Source organism: Carettochelys insculpta, chromosome 7 (assembly GCF_033958435.1).
Source record: "Carettochelys insculpta isolate YL-2023 chromosome 7, ASM3395843v1, whole genome shotgun sequence".
Taxonomy (NCBI): domain Eukaryota; kingdom Metazoa; phylum Chordata; order Testudines; family Carettochelyidae; genus Carettochelys; species Carettochelys insculpta.
In genome coordinates, this window is record NC_134143.1 from 27,353,555 (window position 1) to 27,372,129 (window position 18,575).

An 18,575-nucleotide genomic window follows, 5' to 3' on the forward strand; every position below is an offset into this window, starting at 1 on the left:
CTAGTGCTGCAGCCAATCGCATTTTAGAGGCGTGGCCTGTTCTGCTGGGAGGTGGAGCCTGGGAGAGGGTGGGGCGACAGAGCCGCGAAGGAAGGAGAAGAGGGGAGCGAATCATTCCGGGTTGGGCTCCGGCTGGGAATTTGGCGGCTACTGGCGGTGGCCTCCTCAGCCAAGATGGTGTCGTGGATAATCTCTCGAGCGGTTGTGTAAGTGACGCGGTCCGGGTTCCTGTGGGGCGGGACGTTCGGGCGGAGCTGGCGTTCCGGGCGACTCTGCAGAGGGCCCTGCGCAGCTGTTGCGCGCCCAGCTGGCCGCCGCTCCTGCCGTCTTTTGGGGGTTGCCAGTGAGGGCCTCCGTTGGTCCCGCGGCTCCTGGCAGCCGGCGGCACTTCGGACTGCCGGTCCCTGGCCTGGCTGTTGTCCTCGAGGTTGCTGTGGCGCGGAGGGAGGGAGAAGGCGCATTTGCAGAGGTCTCCCTGCTCCTAGGGTCCCACTCGGAGCCAAATTCGTGTGCTCCGGGGTAGCCCGCTCTCTTCCTGTACGGGCTCGATCCTCCCGGCGCCTGAGCAACGCGCTGCAAACGCTCCCCCGGCTAGGAGGTGGAATAGCGGTGTGGGGAGAGAAGCAACCAAGCTCCTCTTTAAGATCCCAGGATTCCCACTCTGACACGTGCAAAGCCCGAGTGAGTGGAAGGGACGGACGCGGCTGCAGGCATGGCTGAGGTGTTTTCAAGAGTCTTCTCTAGGCGTTGAAGCTTAGCCTCCAGTTTAAGCGGTCGGTCATTTTGAGTTGGGTGGATGTACTCTGGTATCCGCGATCTTCAAGAGACTTCGAACACTGATATCAGAGATAGGTAACACCACATTGATGTTACCGTTAACTCGCATGCAAGAGTTTGATAAAAGGGAATTTACACGGGTGGAATATTTGGCCCACCAAATACTGTGCTACAGTTTGGGCTTTTTAGCAACTAATTATCCTGTAATTTTACCCTTTTATATTTTGTGAACAGTTGTAATTTAGGGGCACAACTGGTTCCTTGTCTGACAAATTTCTCTGAATAAAGCTCCAAGCAAAACTGTTTGGGCATGATAGAGAATGCTCAAACATGTCCAGGAAATCTAACCCTAGTGCTTTTTTCTCTTACTGTATTCCTACAAATGTGCCTGCGGCCAGTGACCTTTTCTCTCAAGTACTGTGGGCTAGGAAGCATCAGGGAGAGGTGCTATAACCTGAACTGGATGCTGAGTCTTTCTTCAGGGAGGCAGGAGGGTGGGCTGGGGGAATGGTTTGCTGGAGGCTTTTAGAAAAGCTTGGTATCTCAGCCTGCAATATCCAGGCTGTGTTGTACTCTGGTACAGGACCTGGTACAGGATTTAGCACGTCCGCATCATCCTTCCCTGCAGCACCAAGGGAAAACAGGTGTTGGAATAAAGGTGTGAGGGCTACTGGAGTGAGTGTATGACCAAATTGATGAGGTAATAGAAATGTGATGAAAGGAGATGTGAATGCTCCCATCAGTAAGCACTGAAGGGGGTGCATTCCAATAATGTTAGGCCTTTCCTATATTCAGATATTTGTTGCTGTATTGTAAGAAAAAATGACCAAAATTGCTTAACAATCTCTCATGAAGATAATACATTTTTGCAGACAGCTATTTACAATACTGGTCATAAAGTTGAGGTTTCACCTTTTTTTTTGTTTGTTGTAAGGAAATCATTCCCATGTTGTCAAATTATTCTTCTGTTGTCTTGCCCCAGATTTTTGCGTTCTGACAGTTGTTCCTCTAATTTAAACTTTGTTTGACAAATATCTCTGAACAAAGCTCCAAGCAAAACTGTTTGGGCATGGTAGAGAATGCTCAAATGTGTCCAGGAAATCTTTAGTCGGTTTACCCATTTTACAAGCAAACATTGTAGTCAAAGATATTGCTAGTCATCTAGATCACTGATATCTGAAGTAAACTGTGACTGAAAGCATCCCTATTCAAACACTCAATGCTACATTAATTATACGTAGAATAGTAACAGAGGTAGCTCTGCTAGTCTGTATTCCAACCAAACAAAATAGCAGAAATGTAGTGCTTTAAAGACCAGCAAAATGATTTATTCAGTGATGAGCTTTTGTGGGACAGACCCACTTCATCAGATGAAGTGAGTCTCTTTCACAAAAGCTCATCACCACATAAATTATTTTGTTAGTCTTTAAAGTGCTACATTTCTGCTGTTGCTGTTTTGATTATATGTATGCAGCCTAATAGAAAGTGTGCAGTCAACTGCGTTTGCTTAGTTCTGTTAATTCATACGGTCATATATAATTATTACAAAGCAATACAATCTTTCTTAGTATGTGTGTTACTAAGATACAGTAGAAAGTCTGCACTGGAAATGAGACTGATCTGATGAAGTGGGTCTGTACCACGAAAGCTCATCACCAAATAAAGCAGTTTGTTAGTTGTTAAAGTGCCACGTTTCTGCTGTGTTTGTTTTGCTGCAGTACAGACAAACACAGCTACCTCTCTGTTACTACTGCAGAAGGTTATACAGTGGAAGTTAGTTATTTCGGCATATCTGCAGAATGAAGGACGAACGACCTTGCTCGTCTGAATGCTAAAACCAAGATGCTGGAGAGGCTCATCCTTGAAGCCCTTTTTGCTGATGATTGTGCATTTATGGCACACAAGGAGTCTGATCTCCAGCTCATCGTCAACAAGTTTGCTGATACCACTCACCTCTTTGGTTTGACCATCAGCCTAGGAAAGACTGAGGTACTGTTTCAGCTTGCTCCAGGATCTGCCGTTCTCCCGGCTTCAGTCTTTATTGAAGGAACAGAGTTAAAAACCGTAGAGGAGTTCAAGTACCTTGGCAGTGTGATAGCCAATGATGGCTCCCTTGACAAAGAAATCAATGCCAGAATCTGCCAGGCCAGCTGGGCACTAGGACAGCTGAGAGCGTGAGTGTTTGAATCAGGACAATATCCGACAGTCCACTAAACTGAAAGTGTACAAGGCTGTAGTCATGACCAGTCTCGTGTATGGCAGTGAAACCTGGGCCTTGTACAGAAAACATAAAACTGCTGGAACGCTTCTGCACATGCAGCCTGAGCTCAGTACTGCACGTTTGATGGTGGACAGAGTTAGGAACCTGGAAGTCCTGGGCAGAGCAGGAACCATGAGCATCCAAGCCATGATTGTGAAAGCCCAGCTTCACTGGACAGGGCACATCATACAAATGGAGGAGTCAAGAATCCCTAAGCAACTCCTCTATGGTGAACTTTCCCAGGGCAAAAGGACTCAAGGTGGGCCTCACAAGAGATATAAACACTGCGTGAAGGCCAATGTTGCTCATGCTGGTTTAAAATCAGATCAGCTAGAGCAGCATGCAAAAGACCGAAGAGGCTGGCATGCTCTCATATGACACGCATATGACAACTTTGAAGAGCAGCGATGCGTATGCCTCATTGATGCTTGTGAGGGGAAGACAGCAGCCGCCGCACCAACAGAGCCAAGACAATTCCCTTGCCCCCACGTGAACGCCCGTGCCGTTCAAAGCTTGGTCTCCTCAGCCACATGCAAGTCCACAACCGATGAGTCTCTGCAAGCTCAAGATGTCATCATCAGACATGACAGACTACTTACTACATTGGGTGTAAAAGCAAAGTCAGCCATCTCACATAGAAGTCTCCTGTATTTTTGAAAGCAACAGTCCTGAATAACTATGGTTGAGAGCTTCTGTTTGTAATTATTACTGTGGGCCATATGCCATAAAGATGTGGACTGTTTGAAGCAAAATGATTGAATGTTATACATTCATTCATACATACATCTCTCTCATCCAGAAATATAAAAGTATACTAATGTTACAGTAGCCTGTGAAAGAAGCAGTTTGTTACCACACTTCTCACATTTTATTGGGAGGAAACGGAAAAGTAAGACTATATTATGGCTCTCCTCTTTATCTTGTCAGCTTGAGAAGCTCAGATAACTGTTGTATTTGCCGGGAAAATGTACAAAAGTATACTTCTTAGCCCACTCCCTATTCTATTTGTCCTATTCTTAGCTTCAGAACCTTGGCAGAGTGACTCTATCTAGTGTCTCAGAAAGGTGGAGGCAAGGAGGGATGACTGTATCTAGGAGACAAGCTTCAGAGGGGTAGTGTGTTAGTGTGTTTAAGCAAAAAATAATGAGGAGTCCTGTGGCATCTTAAAGATGAACACATTTATTTTGGCATAAGCTTTTGTGGACTAGAGATTACTTTGTCGGATGCATGAAGTGGAAACTTCATTTTGGCAGGGTCATAAATACACATGCAAAGATGGGAGTGTTACATTCTTATGGGGAAAAGCAACGAGGGGTCCTGTGGCACCTTTTCGACTAACAGAAGTGTATGAGCATAAGCTTTCGTGGGCAAAGACCTGCATCTGACGAAATGGGTCTTTGCCCACGAAAGCTTATGCTCATACACTTCTGTTAGTCGAAAAGGTGCCACAGGACCCCTCGTTGCTTTTGCAGATCCAGACTAACACGGCTACCTCTCTGATTCTTATGGGGAGGATCCGTGCTAACTAGGTCAATTCAGTCAGGGTGGATGTGGCTCACTCCCAACAGTTGATAAGAAGGTGAGAATACTAAAAAGCAGAAAAATACTTCTTGTGGTGAGCTCATCACCCTCATCCCTATTCAGACCCAGTCTGAGGGTATATCTACACTAGAGGATTAGGTTGAATTTAGTAAGATTTGACCTTACAGCACCCAAAATTACCAAATCAAAGGTGCCTGTTCTTACTGTGGCAAGATGGAGTGTGTCCCTAATAGCATGACTGCCTTTGACGTTAACAGCTACTCATCGTGGCTAAGCCATCTCACAGTTCCTGCTGCCCCTGTGCATCCTGGGTTATGTGCTCAGCGCCTGATGGAACCAAAACAGTGGAGCGAGTGGTTCTGAGTACATGTCATCAGCCTCCTGTAATGCACTTTATTTCTTCCTGAACTGACTACCTGAAAACAATGGCAAACAAACTTTTGATGCACTTTTTCTCCTGGTTATCAGAGTAGATGCCACAACCTGGCAAACATGGACCCTGCAGTGTCAGCTGCAAACTGCTGTGGCAAACATTGTGAACACCTCACACATCTCTGCAGAGCCTAGCCAGGAGCCAGCCTTTGGATTGAGGAAGTATGTGAGGGGGCACAAACAGAGACGCAGAAGCCCATTGTGTGGAGTGGTTGACATATGCTAGCAGTAGTGGATCCTGTGGATGCAGTGGAATGCTGATTCTGGTCCTATGAGACAAGCGCAGACTAGTGGGACCACATAGGTCTGCAAGTGTGGGATGATGACTAGCAGCTTCAAAACTTGTGCATACATGAGGCCATTTCATGAAACTTGGTGTACTATTGTTCCCTGTCCTGAAATTCAGCAACATGAGAATGAGACCAGTTGAGAAACAAGTGGTGATGGCCACATGGAAGCTTACAGTACTAAACTGCTACCATTCAGTCAGAAACCAGTTTGGAGTGGGTAAACCTAACATGGAGACAGCTGTGATCCAAGTAGCCAAGGCAATCAATTTTCGTCTCCTAGGAAGAAGAGTGACTCTGTGAAACATGCAGGAGATAGTGGATAGTTTTGCTGCAATGGGGTTTCTTAGCCTATGGTGGGGTGATAGATGGAATACGTATCCCTATCTTGGCACCAAGCCAACTTTCCAAAGGGGCGGCAGGGGAGGGGCAGCAGCAGGGGGGTGGAGGGTGCAGGTGAAGTTGGGTTCACGCGCGTGCGCGCACACACACCATGTAGCAGTCAGAATTGTGGGAATGTAAGCCTTCTGTTTCAGGAATCATCTCTGGGAGTTGAGAGAGAGGCTACCTGTGATCCCACCCCCCTTGCATTCTTAGTTGCCTTAGAAAGGAGGCTATGGAAGTTGGTGAGCAGGGCAGGAAGTCAATCATAGGGGGTGGGGTGGGGTGTGGTGTGTGTATATGTATGTCTGCCTCCCCCTCCTTAACTGGTTTACTAATGAGACCAGTTTAACTGGTTAACCAATTGAATGATATTTTACATCCCTGTCATGATGATGTGTGCTGCTCAGGTATGCTGCTTGCTCTGCTCACAGGAGGTGAAATTCAAACTTTCCCAAGGTTTTTCCCTGTATACCTGGGAAAGCACTAGAGCTGAAAATGCTAGCCAGAGCAGTCACATCAAGGCATTGAATTACAGGAGAAGCCTGCAGGAATGTTGACCTTACTAGCACTGTCTGCACTTTCCCAGAATTGACCTTGGAAGGTCAAATTGAACATTACTCCTCTCCTCAAGGAGTAGTACAGAAATCAAGTTTAAACACTTCTAAAATTGAAATAAGAGACTTGATGGTATAAACTGTTTCCTTATAAATTGGGGGTAAAGCAGCTAATGTTGACCATAATGTGTGGTGTAGACCAGGCCTGATATGATCAAGTTGGTATATGAATGCCAGCTCTGCAGTTTGTGTGGTGGTGTGTTTTGTTTTTTTTTTTTTTTTTCGAAGGGTTTTTTGTGCTCAGGGATGTCAACTTTCAAGTCTGTCACTGCATACACAGGGGGGTTGAAGTGCTTTTGTACTGTTTTCTTCAATGTTACTGTTCTTGATGCCTGATTTTTTGTCCATTTAGTCTTGCATGCATGGTAGAGGGTCATTGCAGGCACATGGTAGAATATATCACATTAGTACACTCATCCCTTGCTTTATGAACACAGTTGGTTCCCAACTTTCTGCTCATAGGCAGAACCTCATAAGAGGGATGCAAAATTCCTGTTAATTAGTTCTTAGGGCTCCCAGCTGGGGGAAGGAGTGGCAGCAGGTGGCGCTGCTTTTGAAAGGTGAGTGAACCTTGGGTTGGGGAGTGTGAAAGGCTGGGGGTAGTTTGGGGCTCTGAGCGGGAGGGAGGGTTAAAATCTGGTGATGGGTTGGGGGGGGTTCAGACTGCCACGGTTTGAGGCCCATGGGGTCGGGCTGCAGGGTCACGGGGATCAGGCAGCGGGGGCGGTGGTGGTGTCTGGCTCTCACACTGCAGGCTGATAAGGAGGTCTGGCTGCCGCAGTTTGGGGCTGCAGGGCTGTGGCTGCAGATGTGAAAGGGCGGGTCAGACCATAGGGGACAGAGGCATCAGGGGCGTCAGGCTGCAGGGCGGCAGTGGGGTCTGGCTACAGGGGATACAGGCGGCAGGGTGTGGTGTGGCCGTGGGGCCGTGGCGGGGTACAGGTGGTTGCGGGAGGGCCTGGCCGTGGGGGTTACACGCGGCAGCAGGGTCTGGCCGTGGGGCTGGCAGGGGTGTTGGGCTGTGGGGCCATGGCGGGGGGGGTGTACAGGCTGCCACAGAGTTGGGCTGCAGGCCTGGCAGGTGTGTCAGGCTGTGGGGCGTACAGGTGGCCGTGGGGTCAGGCTGCTGGGCCCACAGGGGGGTACAGGCAGCAGGGGGTTCAGGCTGTGTGGTCAGTAAGGGCGGCGGGGGGGTCTGGCGGCTGCAGGGCTGGCTGTCGGGCAGCAGGGGGTGGGCTCTGGCTGCGGGGCCGGCAGGGACATCAGGCTGCCGTGGTTTAGGGCTGTGGGGCCACCAGGAATGCAGGCAGCAGTGCGGTGTCAGGCTGCAGGGCCAGCAGGGGGTCTGGTTGCAGCGGGTTGGGGCTGTGGGGCTGGTGGAGGGGGTCAGACTAGGGGGGTTGGAGGCGCAGGGGGGGGTAAGGCTCGTATGAGTGGGGGAAGTTCACTTGTAGAGTGAACTAAGGTAGGTAAGTGTGTCCCTCGTTTAAACAAGTACTCGTAAATACAGTCCTCTAACGAAGGATGAGTGTATATCTGCTGGTGTGATGTTTGATGCAGTTAGGTCCTGTGATGGTGTTCCTTGGTCAGGTATGTGGTAGAGTTGGCTACAGGGTTTGTTGCCAGGATTGGTTCCTATGTTAATGTTTCTGTGGCGTGCTGAGTATTTGCTGGGCAGCCACAGAGTCGTGGTTGTGGGTCTCGAGCCTAGCTCTACCGGCAGAGTTCCATCAGCAGCCGTGCAAAAGTAAGGATGACATGGGATGGTATTGCCACCCTTACTTCTGTTTGGCAGGATCCTTCTTTCTTGGGTTTGGAAATGGAACTATACAGTGGAAAATATACTAATATTGGTGCCTCTCAGCCAGTTGGTGCTTATCTCAGGGCCTTGCAGAAGATGAGTTGCCTAGTGTTTGAAGAGGAAAATAATGAAGCTGGTCATGGTTGAGTTTTTATCTATACTGTTTACATGAGTCCTGTATATTTTAAACAGAGATGGGAGCAGACTGCACCCAAAGACTTTGTCATTTTATTCATCCTGAGCAGCCATCTGGTACAGCTGCTTTCCTGGTCTCCCAAGTGCCATAGAAATTTTGCCCACTGGTTGACCCTTTGTTCTCCATTTAGCAGCCAAAAGAACAGGCAGTTGACTCAAAGCAACCTGAACTTCTGACCTAAAATTGCAGTTTCTCTAGAAAAGCCTCCTGAAATTGAAGTCTAATCTCAGATTTAGTAAGATTACAGTGATATGCAGTGACTGGCAGGACAGGAAGGAATCAGGTCACAGCTAGGATTAGAGTACAGAGCCACCTGATAATTCATGTTTCAAGTGCTAGATCATGCTTTTCACTAATATGTAGGTAGTTTTGAAAAACACTAGAAGGGGTTAAAGTAACTGGCTCAAATGTTGTCAGTGCTTTTACTAATCACTTGTGAAATATCTCAACTAGACTACACAAATCGTTTATTATAGAGCTGTTGTTTAATTGAAGTTAAATGATGAATCCAGAATAATCATTGTTTAGAGTTGATGATGATTAATTGCACTCTTAATAGAATACAAATTGAAATGTGTTCATTTTTGAGTGCATTGTGAAACTTGAGAGCCTAAATCCACTCAGTTCTACTCCTCGATTTTAAGGATTGGCTGAAAAAGCTTGTTTATATGCGTAGTAGATAATGCTTCCTGCTTCTTGTTCTCAGTCACCTGACTGTTTAGCACTTTTGTAGCTGGCATGACAAGCTCAACTTGAAATCTCGCTCCCCCGGCCCTGGCTCAAACCCCCAGCGCTGGTCGCCACCTGCACACGGCTCCAGCTCACAACTGCTCACACATGGCTCAACTCCTACTGTCCCCCTCCCCCCCCCCCCCTCCCAGCACAGCTCACCACCTGAGCATAGCTCTAGCTCAAACCCCCACCCTGTCCTGGTTCAGTGCCCTGCCCCGCCTTCAGCCCTAACCCACACCAGGTTTAACTCTTCCCCATCTGTCCTCCCCCAACCCCAGGACTTACCTTGCAAAAGGAGCTTCAGGTACTCCTGCTGCTTCCTTGGCTGCAGAACCTGCATTCTGCTGGAGGAAAAGCCACCCCCTGACTTAAACAAAATTCCAGTTATACGAGGGTGCATGGGAACACAACTCTGAAGTAAATTGACGCAGTACTGTATACCCAGCATTGTGTGATACTTGAAATGCTATTTTTTGGCTTTGTTTTTAAACTATAATGTTAAATATATTTTGAAGAGACGCTTGTACAAACAACTTTGGTATGATGTTTTCTTTGTCTGCATCAAATAAATGATTTGTAATGCTGAGTTGTTTCAAACTGTTGGGAAGTATGAGTACGGTTTTTTGTTTGTCTCAAATTTAGCAAAGCTTGGAATATAATAGGTCTTTTGAACGGAGGGGACACATTGTAAAGGGAGAGTGTGATCCAGAGATGAGAACACAAAAGGCTGGGAATTCTGTTCAGTTGTCAGTAACGTGTTTGATCTTAAGTGAACTAGTCAGTGACTTGCCTTCTGTATTTATAAAAATGTGTTGTTCTCTTTCTGTGGGATGCAGTGCAATTTTTGGATGCACAGCAATAAATATAAAGCAGTATTTCTCCCTTCCTCTTGCCCACCACTTTGTGTTGTTTTCAAAAGCAATGGAGCCTGAAATGAATCTAGAAAATTTCAGATAGGAATAAAAACAATTCTCCATGCTACAGTTGAAGCTGGTAGTTTAGTATAGAGTTGGTCCAATAAGGACCATAAGATCTAAATCTAGGGGCATGGAAAATATGGCCTGTGGACTGGATCCAGGATCTTCAGACAGGCCTGCAACAGCCTCAGGCTGCTCAAAGAAGCCAGCTGCTGGAGCCATGTGTGTCTCTGCTTTGCATGTCTCTTTGCACGGTGGGGGTGACTTGGCACACTGCCCTGACCCCCAGCACAATTGTTGCCACTCCCCCTGGCTGGAAACTGGTTAGTGGGAGCAGCTTGGGCTGTGCTTGTAGCTGAACGCAGTGTGCAATGTCTTCCCATCCCTTCTCCCCTGAGTTGCATAGTGCAGAGAGGCACGTAGCTTCCGCCGCTGGTTGGGAGGCACTTATGTAAGCACCTCTTGGCCAGAGCCTGCATCTGGCACTGACTACAACTCCCTGCCCCACGTCACCACCCAAACCCTCTGCACTCCCCCAGTTGACCTGTTCCCTCACAGACCTTCTCCTGCCCCCATATCTCCACCTGCACCCCAAACTCCTGCCTCAGGTCACAACTCCTGCCCTGAGCTCTCTTCTGCACCCAGCATCCACACTAGCCTCTGTACCTCGTGGAGTACTGTGGGAGAATGTGGTCCATGGTCACTCTTCAAGTTCTTGGAGTAGGCACAAAAGAATGCCTGCAAAAATTTTTGTCCACTATTGACCTAATCTGATTCCTGTATATCATGTGACCATGACTTTCTCAGAGATACCACTGTATTAAGTCCAAAACCTGAAATATTTTCAGTCTTTAGGTTAGCAAACTGTGTGCTGCAAGAAGAAAATGGTTGAGAATAATGAGCCATCAGTGGTACAGTTACCTTAAATGGCTTGGAACTGAGAGAGCTCCAGATGATTTTAGCTGGCAAACCACACCATGTAATGGAAAGGAAGGAAACAAACTCCCTTGCAATTAAGTTTATTAAATATTTTGGATGGCTTTTTGTTTTCCACTTTCAGTTGCAACAAGAATACAAACTGTACAGTGCTCACTACATATTGTTGTTTACAAATAGTTGCACTGTAAAATGATAAGCAAAATATTTTTTTGTTCCCCTCATACAAAAGTACAATTTACTGTGAAAGTGCAACTTAGATATGGAGGCAATGGAAAGAGGACCTAACCCAGAGGATAAAGCTATTGATGAAGAGGTGGAGTTACATGAGAATGTGGAGCACCTGGCAGGGTTGTCCAGCAGAGCAGACAACCAGGAACTGTTCTCCATTTTTGAGGGGCCTAACCAATCTCAGCACTTCCTCTTCAGGGAGCAGGAGAGGAGATGCAGGGTGAGTGGCTATGCCAGTGTAGTGCGGAGGTGGATGCATGTTGTAGAAATATAGGAGCCTGACCTGTTTCTGTGAGATGGACGTTTCTCTGGGTAGCTAATTAATGCCCAGTTCCAGCACATCAATGCATGCCAAGCTCTCGTGGAAATCCTCCAGAGACCTGTCCAGGAAAATTTCCTTGAGATGCTTGTTAATCTTCTGCTGTAGGTTGGATGGCAGTGCAGTTCTCTCCCCACCCCCACACACTTTTTTTTTTTTTTTAAAGGACATTGTCCCATGTCATTTTATAGTCACTTGTGCAGGGACCAGTGTTCCCTGTAAGCTGAGCGCTCGGGGGGGCGGGGGGGACGACCAAAGTGGCACTTCAGTAAGCTGCATGCTTTTCTACCAAAAGGAAAACTCTGATTCTGGCATTCTTGTGCTGCAAGGCTGGGGCCAGCTCCCTGCACAGTTCCAGGAATGTGGCTTTACATAAATGAAAGTTCTGCTAGGTACAGCTCTTCATCCCAACCCATGCATGACCCTGTAATCCCAATATTCAGTGCTGGTCTCCATGTGGTAGACCATGGCTTTTGGGCTAGGAAGTTGCTGTGTGAAGTTGCTCATATCCCTATCACACAGAATGTCAGGTACCTGTGAGTCGTCTTCTGTAAGTAACTTAGTGATTAACTGCTCTGCCATGTGCGATTTTTCTCATGACATTTAACAGAGCATGGGATGGATGTGCAGGTTATTTTCTCACTATGGCTGATGGAGTGCACAGTAAAGAATGGCTGTTGAAAAACTGATGGGAAAGACAGCCAAAAGCACATAGAGAGCTGGGACAGAAAGCAGTGCGTGATGGGTTATTTAGTACAGTTTCCAGATGCGCCGTAATCTGCTCCACCTTCCCACAACACCTGGCAACAGGATGTGTTGCCCTGCACTGTGGGATACAGACCTACAGTAGATTGCTCTCACTGCTAATTGTGGTGCCCCCGGCGTGGACAGGATCTGTCGCAAGAGGGAATAGTGCGAGCAATCTTTTCTGATTTCTGTCATGTTTCCTTTTGAGTGATCAGCCAAACTTGTTAGCATGGACAAAGCCTTAGCCTCATGGCTACCCAAAATAAACTAACACTGCGTATCCACAGTTTGTGCAGACAGCTAATCTGTGAAAAGACTGTGCTCCTATTACTAACCCTGTTTGTTCACCTTTTTATTTGCATCTTTCTTAAACATTGGTCTGGTCTACTTTTGAGAAGTTATGCTTGTTTAAATAAATTGTCCTTACTTCAGGTTATTAGGAGTTTGCATCACTTCAACTACAGATGCACATTTAATTCTGGCTTAATACGTTTTAAAGTTTGATTTAAGATGGTGAAACTCTATATGGGTATAGACAGTTTCAAGTGTAGTAAGTCTGGGGTAAAAACGCTTCAGGTTTGTACCTTGTTTGACATAAGCCTTCCACCAGTGTGAGGCTTCCAAGTATCATTGTAATATCAATTAATAATGATGGAGGAGCAATTGAACAATAAATACAGATAACGGAGCTGTGGAATACAGGGGTGTAACAGTGTATAGTTTGTATGTTTTGAACTTGTTCAAAGCCAGGAATTTCAAAACCAGGCTCCCGAAGTTGAGCACCTAAACAAATTCATCCCCGGGCACCCAAGTACATGACTTGAGTCCCACAAGTACCAAGCCCCAGCTGCTCCCACTGACTTTAATGTGCTTCAGTTGGAGCTGCTGGACGTTCAGTGCCCTTGAAAATCCAGCCACACTCCCATCTGCCAATACGTGAAGCCAGAGAGGAATTCAGTTTTGTTGCCTGCTTTTTTTGGGGAAACAATAACCTTGGCCCAAGTGATGTTTACAGTTCTGGTTGCTTAACACTTTTTCCTATATGATTTTGTTTTCAGTTCATACTTTTTCAAGATTCTAAATTCCATGTTCCTCCCTGTGTTAAGCTGAACTTCATAAGTTTCCAGCAAAATTGGCTTGCCAGTTCTGCAAATGAGTAGGCAAAGTACTTTTCCTAATGATGATTGTGTGTGTGCGTGGGCACGCACATGCGCATACGGGGGAAAGAGAGGCTCTGTTTTTGAAGTGTTCCAGTACCTCCATGTTTTAGAACAGGAACCTGAAGTTTGTCTGTGCACAGAGAGATTACTTGTGTGCCAACTATGAACGTTTATCTAGCTTTGATCAAATAATTTCTCAAAACTCTCATTTATGCATGCTTTTCCAAAAAAAAATTCTTCCAGCCTGTTCCCTGATAGGGAATGAATGATGCCTGCTTCTTGAAATAGGAGTATAAAGCCTTGCTCAGTAAGCTTTGAAATACACAATGTTAGGAGACCTGCTGCTGGAACTCAGTCGTCCTTTCTGCAGCCCAGCACAAGTTTTATTAGGTCAAACCATATTTAATAGCAACTGTTTTGCCTGTGTACTCTCCCTGGCCCTGAATAGGGAACTCTGCGGGACTGGAGGCATGCTCAGCGCAGTTGACCTATAGCAAACTGAGGGGCTGAACCATGTTCCATATTTCGGTTAGAAGAATAACAGAGGCATTGTGATGTGGTGTAAAAGGGTGTTCCTAGAACAAAATAACACTCTTGCATATTAGAGTAGAAGCTCTATTGTGGGTCACCCCAATGAACTTGGAGTTCCAGATAATCAAATATGCTGGATAGGGGAATGGGGCTGCTGGCCCCTCTTCACAGGTATTACTCCTGTTGCTGCTACTAGCCATCTCGTAGCCCCACTGCTGATGGCCCTGGCATGACAGCCAACCCAGCTGTTGCTGCCACCAGCTGGCCACACATGCTGGCCTCGGTCTGACTGCCACCATCACCAGCCAGGCAGCTGGCTCCTGGTTTTGTTTCCACTGGCCCCAGCATGGCAGCCAGCCCCTGGCTTCACTGCTGATGGCCCTGCCGCTGCCAGACTCAGCGTCACTGCCTGCCGGGCAGCTGGCCCCCAGACCTGCTACCGCCAGCCCTACTGCCCCTGGCAGGGAAGCTAGCCCTGTAGCCACCCCAGTCCTGTGGCAAACAGAATTCTGTAAGATCATATGCTCAATTAATTGGCACTTGCCGTCAGTGCTGCAGGTGCTGTTTAATTGAGTGTGCCAGTTATCCAAGTGCCAGCTAACCTAATTTTTACTGTATATGCTTAACTGAGTCATGTTTTCATCTCTAAAGACTTGAGCACCTTTGGTGGAATAACTTACTTTTTTGTGAGCTTATATGAAGCCAACAATACGTTGTTACTGAAATGTATCTGTATTAAGAGTCCAAAGCCAGATTTGGTCTCCAGCTGCCTCCTTTGGTTTTTGGATCAGGATGACTATTAAGCCTGGTTAGTAAAGTCATAAAAACAAGTCTCTAAAGATGTGAATCTGTAACAAACAACCCTTTTCCCATATGTTTCATGTTTAAAGAGAAGCTGTCTGCTTGCTACGATTAAGCTGTCTGATATTTTAAAATAAGTGTAATTTGTCATGAAATAATTCCAGAATTTATCCTCTCTGAAAATAACTAACCATAGTAGACGCTGGAGATTTTGAAGACCACAAAAAAAAAAAAACAAACCAAAACAAAACAAACAAAAAGCTGTAAACGGGTGGTCAATGAGCTTTACATTTAACTATAGGTTTGTAGCTACTATATTAGCGATGCAAAACATTTTGGTGATAATTTGCCCCTGAAGAAACATCCATATGATGGACACAGGTGTGACATAAAGGAAAAAGGGATATTTTTATATAATGAAGACTAACTTATTGATGGAACATGCAATTTTAATGTAACCAACAAAGGAAGTGCAGGTTACATGATCCTAGTTGAATGTAACATTTCTGGAAAAAATTTTCCAGGAGTGCATAATAAACCAAACAGTGGACCTTCTTTTCTTTCAGCAGAAATATGTAATAAGTAGCAGTAAGTGAAACTAGGAGGTATTTTACATTTTTTTTTTTTTTTTTTTTTGAGTTAAAATGATGAAGGGAGCAACTTCTGTATACAAAACTGAAGAATTTTCAAGTAAGAGATTCAGGGCGGCTTGTTATTTTTAAGAAGAGGCAATTTAAATCATTGATCTAAATCAAGGTTCCCATTGATACTACTTCATGTATTTCTTAATAGTGCAAATCTGATCACTAAAAATGTTAATTTACAATTTAGTACAGTGTTTTTTCAACATTTTAAGAGGGAATACTTTGTAATTTTTTATTAGTGATTTTGAACAGTAATTTTTCTGTTTTTTTCTCACTCTTGTCAGTTAATTAGTTTAGCTTTTTTCTTTCCTGAAAAGAGTGTAGTCTGGGTGTGCGTAGTCGATACTTAATGTTAGAGTAAGACCCAGTGAACTTGCTGGCACTTCTGTTTTTTGCCTCCACAAGTACAGGACGGGGTTTCCTTGGAAAAGCTGACTTGTGCTGAAGTAAAATAGGTGTAGACTCCTGGCCAGGGTGAATAAAAATTAATGATTTAAAACAAAAAAACAAACAACCTTGGATTTTTATTTGAAAAGAAGTCTTCAAAATACTAAAGTTCTCATTTAAAAATAAGTTAAAATCAAATCTCATCACAAAAATGCTAAAACTACTCTTAGGCCATGTCTGTACTAGCCCAAATCTTCTTCGAAATGGCCATGCAAGTGGCCATTTCGAAGATTACTAATGAGGCACTGAAATGCATATTCAGTTCCTCATTAGCATGCTGCCGGCCATGGCTCTTCGAAATTGTGGCTTTTTGCTGCCGCGTGGCTCATCTAGACGGGGGTCCTTTTCGAAAGGACTGCGGGAACTTTCTATCAGCAGATAGGAATAAGGGGACTTTGAAGTTCCCAGGGTCCTTTCGAAAAGGACCCCGTCTGGACAAGCTGCATGGCAGCGAAAAGTGGCAATTTCCAAGAGCCGCAGCCAGCGGCTCACTAATGAGGCGCCGAATAGGCATTTCAGCGCCTCATTAGTAATCTTCAAAATTGGCCACTTGTGTGGCCATTTTGAAGACTTGGGCTAGTGTAGATGTAGCCTTTGTCTCATAGAAATAAATTTAATGGTTCTAGTCTGTCCAGCCTAACTACTAGCTGTTGCTGCTTTAAAGTTCTGGACTTTCAACTTCTGTTTTCTGAGCAGTGCGATGAAAGATGCAAGCTGGATAGCAACGTTTTTGTTCTGTGCTTATGTGGTGGTGTGCCTTGGGCAAATGCAGCAGAAGAGTTTGGTTAAGATGTTGTCTTAAAGACACAGACAATACATAGGAAAGGACAGGCAGCATAGAAATGAACAGTGGAGTATATTGGGGGGGAAAAAGCAAGACCTTACTTCACGCACACACAGCGTTCTGTATTCCCCTGCACTTATTGCCACAGAAAATTTGTCTAAGCTCTCTTATGCCAAGAAACCATTTTGGGAGTATTTTGAAGACATTTTTAACAAAGGTAAAGATTTTCAAGTGTAATCATTGCAAGATGATGATGATGATGCAGGGTCTAGTTGAAGGAAGGAAACCTCATAAGGGAAGCTGCTTCTTGGGAGAAAATTATGTGGATGAAGATGTGGATATGACTGAGTGGATCAAGCAACTTAAATGCTTCACTTTGCAATGTACTATTCTTCAAGACTCTCTCCATGCCTTTTAGTATGTGTGATTTGACAAGGAAATTTCTGAGCTGTTTGCTGTGCTGGATGTTGCTAGGAAATAAAACTTTTAGTTTAAACTTTTAATGGGAGTGTTTTCCAAGTTTATTTGGCCACCAAACCCTTTTAAACTCAAAAGAATTTGTGGAACCCCATTCCCAGGCTCTGCCCCGCTTCCCCGAAGCTCCCAAATCCACCACTAATGTCTAAGCTTTACCCCTCAAACCTGCACTTGCCATCCTCAGGCTTAATCCGTCTCAGCCCCAAACTGGCCCCCCAGAACTAACCCATCCATGGCGTTGGCTGGGAAGCCTACATTGAATGGCCACATGCGCCCCACAGACAGAAGGCTGCTGTGGAGGTATTCTGCTGGTGGAGGTGAGCTGAGCCATGCCCATTGGAGGGCTGTGGCCACTCGGGTAGTGTGGCAAATGAGGGGCTCTCTGCAGATCCCTGCCCTGCCAATGCTGAAACAATGGAACTAAACTCTGTTTGGTTTAATGGCTGGATCATTTCCACCACCCTGCCAGATGTTAAGCCTATTGAACTTAGTTCTTCTGCTGTTCCAGAGGCAGCAGGGCAGGGAGCTGCTGAGGAGTTAACTATTGTAATGGAATTGTTTTTGTGGAACCCCAAGGTTCTGCAGACCACCATTTGGGAAACACTGCCTTACGGTTTGTTTTGCTAACTAGATTTAGAATCTATCATTCAAGTATACAATACAGAAAGCTGCAGAAACAGAAATCTAGAGTTGCCATTGCCACCAAGTGTTGTTTTTATATTACGTTGTACATACCCCATATTTTGGAACATCCTGGCCACAGACCATAATGGTGATGCCATAAGTCTATTCCTTATTTTATTTGAGCATAACTCAGCTTTTCTAAGAGGGTCTAGACCTATTGTCTGAGAAAACAGACATGTCGGTGAGTTCAGTAGTGCTTACTCCAAAGCTAAGTGTTCTCTAAGCACAATTGGCCTTATCTTTTTAGGTAACTTGATTTAAATCAATGATATATTTTTTTTTTTGGGGGGAGGTCATTTTAAATCAATGCTTGACATTGCCTTGGTTTAAATCAGTCCACCGTGCTTATGGAATGAGCATTATGGTCTGTGGCCATAATAAAAGAAAAAAAAATACTTCAAGCCAAAGATTGAGGTAGCTCTCTCTGCACCACTAGTTTCAGCACCCATGGTCAGACATAAATTTCAAGTACTGTGCATTTCAAGCATGATTTTTTTTTCTCCCCCCACCATATTAATCCCCATAAGTAAAAATCTGCCTTCCCTTCGAACATTCAAAGGGGGGGTCTCCTAACTTAAATTTGGAGGGAAGTGGATTTTGGCTTCCTCATCCTGGTGTTTTGACACTAAGTGTGAATCTGTACTTAAGCAAAAACTGATGCACTACAGTTGAGCTTCTAGAGTTCGGTGGTTTTTTGTGGGTCTGGTGTAGGCATGGCAGAGTTGACCTCTCTGGGCTTATCTGACACCTGTACTCCATGCTATCATGTAGAGTAAGGGACATTGGTGTGAGCCAACAGAGGCCCAGACTACACTAGGTAAGAGAGTCAAATTCTGATACATTGATTCTAGCAACGCTAATGGCATATGTAG

At 45.4% G+C, this 18,575-nt stretch overlaps 1 protein-coding gene across 1 annotated transcript in view; it reads left to right on the forward strand.

Moving 5' to 3' along the window:
* The first annotated feature begins 110 nt into the window (after positions 1-110).
* The window catches only part of REEP3 (receptor accessory protein 3), a 70,307-nt gene continuing 51,842 nt past the window's right edge, over positions 111-18,575 (forward strand). The window contains exon 1 of the mRNA XM_075000192.1: positions 111-206. Within this exon, the coding sequence (XP_074856293.1) occupies positions 175-206 (32 nt within the window). The 5' untranslated portion in view covers positions 111-174. The remainder of the gene's footprint in view (positions 207-18,575) is intronic.